The 11,148-nt window shown below is 38.3% G+C and overlaps 1 protein-coding gene across 3 annotated transcripts in view; it reads left to right on the plus strand.

Moving 5' to 3' along the window:
- Nucleotides 1–11,123, plus strand: part of LOC134755369 (lipid storage droplets surface-binding protein 2) — a 122,828-nt gene extending 111,705 nt beyond the window's left edge. For all 3 annotated transcript variants that reach the window (XM_063691915.1, XM_063691913.1, XM_063691914.1), the window contains exons 2-6: nucleotides 330–456; nucleotides 1,177–1,409; nucleotides 8,273–8,462; nucleotides 9,336–9,464; nucleotides 10,669–11,123. In XM_063691915.1, coding sequence (XP_063547985.1) covers nucleotides 330–456; nucleotides 1,177–1,409; nucleotides 8,273–8,462; nucleotides 9,336–9,464; nucleotides 10,669–10,910 — 921 coding nt within the window. In that variant the 3' untranslated portion in view covers nucleotides 10,911–11,123. The remainder of the gene's footprint in view (nucleotides 1–329; nucleotides 457–1,176; nucleotides 1,410–8,272; nucleotides 8,463–9,335; nucleotides 9,465–10,668) is intronic.
- Nucleotides 11,124–11,148: the final 25 nt, after the last annotated feature.

An 11,148-nucleotide genomic window follows, 5' to 3' on the forward strand; every position in this document is an offset into this window, starting at 1 on the left:
TTAATTTATTGTTCTGTTCAACTAAAAATGTCCGGACATTAGGGTGTTCACTGTTTAGGTTACCTTCCCTTTTAGGGTTCCGTACCCAAAGGGTAAAAACGGGACCCTATTACTAAGATTTCTCTGTTCGTCTGTCTGTCACCAGGCTGTATCTCATGAACTGTGATAGCTAGACAGTTGAAATTTTCACAGATGATGTATTTCTGTTGCCGCTATAACAACAAATAGGTAGTAAAGAGTACGGAACTCTCGTTGGGCGCGTCAGACTCGCAGTTGTCCGGTTTTAATGTAATTGTTGTTTACTGATACCTTTTGATGTGCTTATTCAGATGGCCACAGAAGTGAGCACAGCTCCGATGTCGTTGCCGCAGCTTCAGAGTGTACAGAAAGCCATGGCCATCCCCACGGTGGGGGCAGCCGTTGGGCACGTTGGAGCGTTTTACACCAGAGTTAAGGGTAAGAGCAAACATAAACAATATTGTAATAAATAATACACAGGCTTTAACGGTTAACCCTCTATAGAGCACACTTAGATATCATAATAGGGTAGTTGACACATGTTGAATTTTTAACTAAATCTAGTTAAATAGATAGAAAATGAGCAATTTATCACAATTGAAAACTTAAAAAATATATGGGAATATTAAAAAAATACAAAACGTTTAAAAAAAAATTAACAATTTTTAGGACTAAAAGAGGTGAAATCATGTTTTTTTTAAAATCTGGACTGTTAAAGGATTGAGAATTTATAAGGCAAAAAATCTTGTTTTGCTTATACATATAGGTATACAAAATTGAAGTTTGCCACCATCAATAAGCGTCACTTGCACCATTTCACTAACCCGGGTTAACTGGTTAAACCTGGAGTTACCATGGTTACCAGTACAATTTCACACTGGTTTAACAGTTTAACCTGTTAACCCCGGGTTAGTGGAATGGTGCAAGTGGGACTAAGTTTAGTAAAACTCTTTTCTAATGTAAAACTTAAGGCTCACTCTCATTAACAAGATAAGGGAGAACAGTCTATTAACTATTTGATTAAATATCAATATTATCATAGTGCATTACATATTTGACATTGAACAGTTTTTTCTTTGCTTTAAGCTACTGGTGGAGTCTTTCAAATCAGATGAGTTTCTTGTTTGTACAGTAATAAAATTATTACTTTGTCCCCAGACGCACACAGCCTGTTAGAATGGGCGCTCTCCACAGCAGAAGCAGGTGTCACCCTCGCAGCCCACACAGCAGCCCCATACGTGTCTGCACCCCTCGCCGTTGGAGACGCCAAAGTCGCCGGCTATCTCGATGCCCTAGAGAAAAAAGTACCCCTAGTCAATGAACAGCCACAAGTTATTGTGGAAACCACGAAGAAGGCTGTGCTGTCAAAAATCTCACCACATGTCAATAAGGTTTGTAATGACTTCTTTACTTCATTGTCTCAGTGACTAGTGATTGTGTCACGAGGGAGTAAAATGACATATTTACGGCGTGGGTGTAAATGGAATCCTGAACGAAGCGAAGGATTCCATAACTGAATCCGTTAAATCCTGAGCATAGTGAGGGATTCAAATGTTAACGCACGAGGTGGAAATAATTTTGCTACCATGCTGCTTTTCACATCACCTAGGAGGAAATTAATTATGTTTCAAAATAGTATTTAAGCTAAGAGTAAAAAAACAGTGTCCTAGAACAAAAAAGTGCCATTGAATGAATGAATTTCCCCATTTGATCCCCCTAGCAGGGAGCAAAAGTGCCATGTTGATCCCTCATAGCATAAATTTGTGTCTAGCTATCACGGTTCATGAGATACAGCACGGTGACAGACAGACGGGCAGTGGAGTCTTAGTAATAGGGTCCAGTTTGTACCCTTTGGGTACGGAACCCTAAAAAGCAGATGAATAAGAATAATCTACCCAAATTACTAATTCTACGCAGACGAAGTCGCGGGCAAAAGCTAGTCTAGGGTATAAATTAAGGTAAACACTATATGGTATATATTGCTATACATTTTGGAGTGAGTCAACTTACCTAGGTACTCCAGATATTTGTAATATTTTTATCTGAGGTCAGTTCTTAATTTAGCATAAACATAAACACATTGATTTCGTAAAATGGGTCAACAAAAATATAAGAAAATTGGTTTGTGCCCGATTTTCACCAGCCAGTGGCAAAATCAATCAATTTAATATCTCTGGTGTTGCAGGCGTCCATAGGCTACGGTAACTGCTTACCGTCAGGCGGGCCGTATGCTTGATTGCCACCGACGTGGTATAAAAAAAAAATTTGGCGTCTGGGGCCGATTTCCCATAGCATCATACATACCCGGCTAGACCCTTTAAAACGTTATGTTAATGTAAAACGTACGATACACGTGCGAATAGGTACTTAATTCGCAACTCGTGTCGAGAACAATCCATTTCGGTCGTGTTTTTAATTATCGTCACTCGTTGCGAACTTGTAATATATAGTTCGTACAGACATACTATAAAATATAGTACCTATTGTACTATATTTGGCCTCTGTGTACTTTATGAAATACGAATCACAAAGTATGCTAAAATAAAATTAAACTATGAAAACGGATTATATCGCGTATATTGAATTTATACTACATCCCGACGTTTCGAACCCTTTACAGCGTTCGTGGTCAACGGGTGACTGAGGAAAAACTACAATGTGCAAAATACCCACATACAAAAATAATGAACCATAATAAACTTTAAGGCTGGTTGTACATGCAAAATTGGATCATAAGGCTAGTAATACAATATAACTATTTTCAAGTAAAGATATACGCGACAAAGCTACGCCGGCTCTAACCCTACATCTCTGATCCGAGAAGATTTAATTCCCTCCTAAATTGTAGGAGGGTATCCCAATATGGGACCGGCAAGAAACACGGCGGGACACATCTTTTCAAAACATTATACACAGAATGTCCAATCATCCAACACAAAGGTCTCACAGTCTATGTGTCGCTTGTTCCTTTATCAGATGGACTACTAATACTATATTACTAAAAAAAAATGCCTTCAATTCACACTCGTTCGTAATTTTATGTTTATTGCTCTTAATACACAATGTACTAATAATATTAGGCTGTCATCCCATGACATGCTGTGTGCATGACCTCAACTCAGGGTCAGGCGCCGATGTAATAACATATACTAATCTATGGCGCCGATTCCCGAAATTGTATAATTTTCTTTCATCACAATATCTCTGGTTACATTGATTGTTTGGAGGACAATGACCACGGCCACTGATATCAACATCCGGATCCGACAGAAACTGAGGCTCTTTAATAACAGATAACATTCATTAAGACTATTAAAGATGGCGTAATATTTAAATAATGATTTAACATAACAATTGATATTACAATTTGAACCTTGGAACTGAGACAGGTAGTTTTTATTTAAATGGCTCATCAATATGCCCACTAGATACTTGGGCATATTCAAGACTTCGTCTGTAAGCCATAATTGTTTTCCTTTGTATTTTCACGGAAACGTACGAGCGTGTCTTGCTATTTCAGTCAGTCTCGGTACAACAAAGTACTAAGGTTGACTGAAGTAGCATGACAAATACGAACGTTTCCGAGAAAATACGATGGAAAATAATTATGCACTACATCTGTACCTAACATGGCAACCTTAATCAATTTAAAATTGGAAAATAACTAGTGGCCCTGTGAGCTGTAGACCTCGCGACGATATAGCCTTAAACGGAATAAATGTATGGCTCTGCCATTTTGAAAAAAATCCAAAATCTGGATCGACAAACAATTTTTTTATTATCTAACCTGCTTACAAAATTTCATGAGAGTCTGTTGAGAATTGCGACCTGTAAGAGGAGAACATCCGGACATACGAAATTACGAAAGCATTTTTGCCCAAGCTGAAACCGATTGGCTTTAGTCAAACCTGATGGAAAGTGAAGACAGGGCCTAAGATGGAGCTCACCGGTTCAGTAACAGCCTATTCACTCTTGCTTTAAAGCAGGGGTCGGCAACCTTTTAGCAGCCAAGGGCCACATTGAGGAAACGAAATTGACGCGGGCCGCACTTTGTTAATATTTATGACATTATCAGGTATTGTCGTTTGTCAAAATGATATACAAAATAGCCCAGGAGGCTCGCGGGCCGCAAGTGAGAGGTTCGCGGGCCGCCTGTTGCCGACCCCTGCTTTAAAGAGACCGAGGTCATAATGATCAGGGAATACAGATGGCGGGAGCGCATTCCATTCCTTAGGCAAAACGTCTCGTGGGAACAAATGGAACGTGGACCACGAACGGGTGCATTCGCTCCCCGCGCCTGGATGTCCGATGATAAGGGGAAGGTGGGATCAGGTCGTGCAGTTCCTGGAATGTATCCGATAGAATACCGATAGGCAAGCGACTTGACGGCGATGCTGAAGGCTGTGTATCCTTGACTTGACAGATGGGTCATCGCCAAGAGTCTATGAGCCCGGCGCTCTATTGAGTCCAGGGCCGCCAGCTGATATTTGGCGGAAGTTAGACCTTCGCTAACGCCTTATGCCTTACGTTGTTTGTGTATGTTTTTACGGCTTAAGGGGAATTCATAATACCTATTCATATCATTTGTGTTTAAAATGATATGCATGCATGATGATAAGATTGAGGTGAAACCGGATTAGCAACAACAACAATTTGATATTTTTTATCTGTAGGTACCTACATCGGCTAATGGGCATCATTAGCTATATCTTAAGATAATGCAATGCGTCTCGAAAACAATTTCTTTATTGCGTCGTAATTATAGACATACCTACGAAGGAGAAAAATCAGTATTCAATAACCATTGTGCGTTACATGCGTGAAAAATACAATATTTCTGAAACACCACCTTACCAATCTACAATTGAACTGAATAATACAACTAAGCTACCAACGAAATAACGTAGGTATAAGTAACTTACTTATACAACTTTAAAAATTAATCTAGAAATAAATAAAACTAATCTTAAAATAAATGTTATTTTAAGTAGAATATCTCGTTCAATCATAATTAAGATGGCACACAAATGAAATATCTATTCTGTAGTAAATAGAAGCAAGTAAGTAATACATTATGTTAATGTTATGTTAATTATAGACAATGCAAACTTTGTATTGTCTATAATTAACACAAAGACCTATGTAACTCCGTATAAAATGAATACAGTCTAAGTAAAAAAAGTGCCTCGGAAATCAAGAAAATTTGATTCTCGCTCAGATGGCGCTACCACCAATACCAACCTTTGGCCTATTCTCGGCTAGATAGCGTTGACGGTTTCGTTTGTTATTTAACAATTTTAACACATCAGTGAAAGAACACGGATTAAAATCATATAAAAATAATAAATACAAATAAAAAAATCATTTATCCATATATGTATATATATTTGATATTTTTAGTTTTAATTGTGTGTCGATAGATGACAGTAAATTTACTGTGACTACAAAATTTACTATGACAGTACCCCTCTATCCTATATATTCTCTTTGATTAACATACCTTAGTCGAAGGTTATTTGTTATTTACCTATAGGAAGCTGCGTTTTACTACGCAACACTGAACTTTGCCTTTTGTAATGACCTCATCACACCACGAGTAATAAAGGATGTACTTGATGTATAAACCGGTACAAAAATTGTAAATTCCAAAGTTCAAACGAAAATAAGCAGAAGAACTCAATTGTCGACCTTATGGTGAGGCAATAAAGCTCAAAATGATTTATTCCGAGTTACTCTGCACGGTCCTTGCAAACCTACAAACAGGAGCTTGCATACTACCTAGGTACCATCTCACTCTACCAGATAGCTGCATTTCGATCTTGCAAGATCGTGAGTACTATGTTTTAAGTGAGGGCGTAGCCAGTTGGGGCGTAGGTATAAATATGCACCCGGCCCTTGATTACCTTGATAAATGGGGAATAATAAATTATTATTCCATAGTAGGCACATCCGGTCGGTTACTGTTATTACCGTTAAATTGCAGTAGGTAGAACAGTCGAGTCGATTATGACATATTTACAGCGAGGGCGTACATTGAATCCTGAACGAAGCGAAGGATTCTATAATTGAATCCTGAGTGTAGCGAGGGATTCTAAAATAGAATCCTAAGCGTAGTGAGGGATTCAAGTGGTGACGCCCAAGGCGGAGATTTTGCTACCATGTGACACATGCTGTTTTTCACATCACATATAATTATAAGGAAATTATTATGTTCCCAAATATTATTTGACCTAAAAAATAGTATGCAAAAAATAAACATGTCCTAGAACAGAAAAGTGCCAAGTTGATCCCTCCTAGCAGAGAAGAAAAAGCCCTTTTTCGAATTAGTGATGTGAAAATACATTTGATTACTTCATAACTTTCATAAGTGCCTAAACACTATCTGTGGACGTCATCAGACGATAAAACCTTTCTAAATGATGTCATGGCACACTTTTGTTCGAGAAATGCTTACGTCGGTAGTGTTTTTACCTAATATGTATTTTGTTTACAATCCACAAAGCAATATTCTTTCGTATGGAAGGCTTATGCTATATGCTATTTTATTTTTGGAAATATAGTATTAGTAGTAAATCACTTTATTGTACAAAACAAAAATTGTTAACATGAAATTCATATAAATTTAGGTACAAAGGCGAGCTTATCCCTATAAGGGATTTCTTCCAGCTAACCTTAGAGTAAATGAGTGGAAAATTCGAATTAGATAGATAGACAAACTTACAGAACGTACAATAATATTTAAAAAGGAAAACTACAATATTAACGTCTACGAATAACTAAAATACATCAATAGCATTATGCAATAAAATAAATATGTACTAGCATACATAAATATATAGTACTAAATAAATATTAAATAAATATACATATATATATAATATATAAATAAAATATATATATTAGCACTCAACCAAATCACAGTTCGTGGGAAAGCCAAAGCTTTTTCAGATTAACTTTGAATATTATTGTGAAATGAAACATACAGACTCCCTGTTGGCTCACTTAACAAATCACTATTAAGTATTAAGGCCGTTCCCTGACCCAGAAAGCGTAAAAATCTTTTATGATCATGTTTTTCTAAGAGGCGTTGATATTCGTAGACGTGGAAAAAATATATGTAGTTCTTGACTATATTATCTTTAATAACATAGCTTCCGATACACGAATTATGACACTTCGCTCGTTACAATTAATTCCCAAAGTAACCTCTAACTCGGACTTTTAATCAAACTTTACTCGGTTATTTATTATGTGATACTTACTATAAACAAAAAAAAAGAAGAAAAAACAATCTTAACTTAAACAGTAATTTCATAGCTTTTGAATTTCGATATTGTACGGTAACGTTTTTAAAATAAATAAAAATCTCTAAGAACAAATTAAATTATTTTCTATGAAAATATTTTAATTTGTGGTTTTTTCAAGTAGACACACTACTATTTAAACTATAAACTGAAATAAATGTCATATACGAAGGAAAAAATGACCAAAGCCTCCAGTGTCCAGAGCTGGAATCAAACCAGCGTACCCCGTTTACCGGACAGGTGCCTGAACCGCTCGGCTATCCGGCCACGGTGGCATGGGTCGAAGCCCGCTCGCTAGCCCGTAATCACCTGAGTTGATTCAGTTAGAAGGTCGAACCATACTGTTCTACGTTAGAGATGGCCAGGGGGCGCCACAAGCCTTCGGGAATTGTCATATACTTCGAAATTTTGACCCATGCCACCGTGACCGGATAGCCGAGCGGTTCAGGCACCTGTCCGGTAAACGGGGTACGCTGGTTCGATTCCAGCTCTGGACACTGGAGGCTTTGGTCATTTTTTCCTTCGTATATGACATTTATTTCAGTTTAAATAAAAATCGACAAAATTCGATCAAAATTGACACTCGGCGCGCATAAATTTTACCGTTCGGTAAAGATCATGCGCGCCGAGTGTCAATTTTGATCGAATTTTGAAGTGTCTTGCGAAATGTGACAGTGGCAGCGGCAAACCGATGGAACGGCCTTAAGGTTAGGTCATAGAAGCATTAGGGTAAGATAGAAAATAAACATTGATTTAAAAATACTTACGTAGAAGGACTTCTCTCTTACTCCAAGCAAAATAAATTGTTTCTCTTACCCCATCTGACCGTATCGTGAATAGTAGTTTTCGAATTGAAGAATTGCGATTATAACGTCTAATTTAAAAACTTTAGACATGTAGACCCATTTTATTCTTTTTTTATATCTAAAATTTGTTTATTTTGTCAGCAGGTTGTAGGCTGCCGCGTCGCCGCCGAGCAACGCGTGAAATCACTCAAAGAGCTCTCCTGGGCTAAAGCCAACGCTCTTCTCAACACAGCTTACGGCCAGAAGGCGCTCATTAGCGTAGACAGTGGCGCTACCTACGCTATGCAGTTGCTGGACCACTACTTACCCCCTGTAGGACCTCAGGAAGAATCTGGTGAGTACCGCAAGGATCTACTCTATAAAGTCACTCAAAGTCCTGAGTCCTGGGCAAAAGCCAACGCTCTTCTCAACACAGCTTATGGCCAGAAGGTGCTCATTAGCGTAGACAGTGGCGCCACCTACGCCACAGAATAAGTAATAGTATTATCATACAGAACGGCCACGCATCGCCTCGCCACGACTCGAATGACTTCGCCCCGCGACAGCAGATTGACGGCCGTTTGCCGACCGCTCAGTACTATGTTTAACCAACTTACTCACACTATGACGCGTGTACAGACGTGCCGTTCACACATGGAAACGCAAGTGATTTTTGATGAATAGCGTGTCCGCCTTGTGCCTACGCTATGCAGTTGCTGGACCATTGACAATAGGCAAGAAACAGTTTCAATCAATATTTTCACAATCTGAATGCCGTTATCGCAACGGCATGATAACAACACAGCAATTTCATGACGTCCAGAGTACCATCGTGCACACTGTTAACTGAAAATAAACCTTATCGTAAAGCCATAAGCTCTACTTTTGTTGTTGTTAGTGCCCTGATAACAGAGAACTTATAAATATTTACATAATCAATGTAAATGTCGGCCGAGAATCCACCAGGCTCTATTGAGATAAAATAAATAACTAACTAAATAGTATTGTTAACTGACAGCTTACGAGTCTTACCACGAGCTGAAAAGTATGAGCTTTTAAGGCAAGGCTCGTTAAATCGTTAATTTAGTGCTTGCACTAAAACATCCTAACCACCTTAAAAAAGATGTGGTAAATTTTGTTTCTTTTATAAAATACAAATATCAAATACTGACAAAACATTCAACATCGTTTCAAGAAACGTTTATTAATAACAATGTTTTTGTTTCAGTTGAAATAGTGGCTGCTACCAACGACCCAGCGTTGCACACGGTTCAGACGGTGGGCCGGCTCAGCGCGGTGGCGGCGCGCCGCGTGTGGGCCAACCTCGCCTACAAGGTCAACGAGCTCAGGCAATCTGGTACGGCCCAAGGACACTCTTTGATAGAGAAAGATAGTCTTATTGCGATTCCTATAAGAGGAAAGAGAAAATAGTGCCATGCTTTGTCCTTATCACCGACCGGGTGGCATCATAGGTAGGAGGCGATGGCGATATACCGAAATTTATGAGTGAAAGAGAAAAAATCCTATGCTGCCCAAATTTCATATGATTATTCTTTCTTTTACCCCCGGTCGCTCGGTGGCGCGTCTATAACTACTTGTATATACTATGTCTATGGGTACGTCCCTACCCTACACTCCTTAAACCAGCCATACTTAAAAGGATACGGGAGCTAAGATTTAAATATTTTAGGTGAATATATCCGTCTCGCTAACGGAAGCGGCTCCTAAAATTAGTGCGATAAGGACAACGCTAGGTTAGGCGAAACATTCTGCTTAAAAATATCAAAAACGAGGTTTCGTACTCGACTGTTTCCTCCTCCAAATTTGCTGCGGATTTATAGGCTAATTGATGTCACTTTTGAATACCATACCATGCTTCTCTTAGCGGCCTAGTAAATTAGGCCGTTTTTGCGAATATTTGAAGTGCTCTAGCGCCTTCATAACAAAAAAAGCAAAACAGTCGGACACAGACATTAATAATAATAATCTGTGTTGAAAAAATCATTGCTCTAGCTTCAAACACTACGGAGGAAACAGTCGAGTACGTTTGTATGAAGCAATGACCACTCCCGTTGCCTCTAACCTGCGGCCCTTTCACGTGGCCCGCCAAGGTGATCCTGGTATAGATACATAACCTCCCTCCCACCCCTCATTAAAAAAAAAGGTTTCTCAGGACGGTTCAAAATATCATTTGATAATACTACGAAAACATCGTGACAAAACCAGGGGTCGGAAACCGGTATTTGCTCCATACAAAAATACCGTTATTATTACGTTCTTTTTCGTTCTTTTGTTTATAATTTCATTTTTAATGGGACATTTTAATAATGAAAAATTGTTTTCTAAATAAGTGTTTCAGTCCTACGTAATGAGCATAAAATAATTCAAAATATTGGCCTATTTCAGGGTTTTTAAAAAAAACCGGTTCCGAGCCCTGGACAAAACCTTCATAATATCTCTGAAGAAAATTTCATTTAATATCTGTCTGTTTTCCGTGGTGTCTCTCTCAAATATCTAGGTTATCATTGTAACAATAAGCAATAACATTTTATTGTTTACAGGTATAGACTTCGATGTGACTCGCTACCTTAAAGCTTTGCTAGCTGCGCTCCATCTAGCTTCAGTCACCAACCTGCTGCACCAAAAAGAGGTAGCCAAAGAGGAGCAACCAACCAGCCCTGCAGAGCCCAAGACTTCGCAAGCCCCCCCGGATACCCACCAAACTGCCCCCACCACCGCCAAGAAAGTTAAGGCGACTCCTGAAGGCAAATCCGCAAACCATTCTAAAAATAAGTCTAACTAACAAACATTTTTAACATCTAAGATGCTACAATGTCGATATACTGGCTTTATCTACATTGTTCTAGCTGTAAGGAAAACACTATTTTATAATTATAATTGTATTTAAAATTGCTATAATTATACACCGCCTAGCGTTTTGATAATGATATTGAATTGTAATTGCTCTTTAATATTTGGAAATGTATTTACAATAAAACAATTTGTATTTTAAAAACTTTTTTTATTTTGTAGTATACTTG

Source organism: Cydia strobilella, chromosome 2 (genome assembly GCF_947568885.1).
Source record: "Cydia strobilella chromosome 2, ilCydStro3.1, whole genome shotgun sequence".
In the NCBI taxonomy this organism is placed as follows: Eukaryota; Metazoa; Arthropoda; class Insecta; order Lepidoptera; family Tortricidae; genus Cydia; species Cydia strobilella.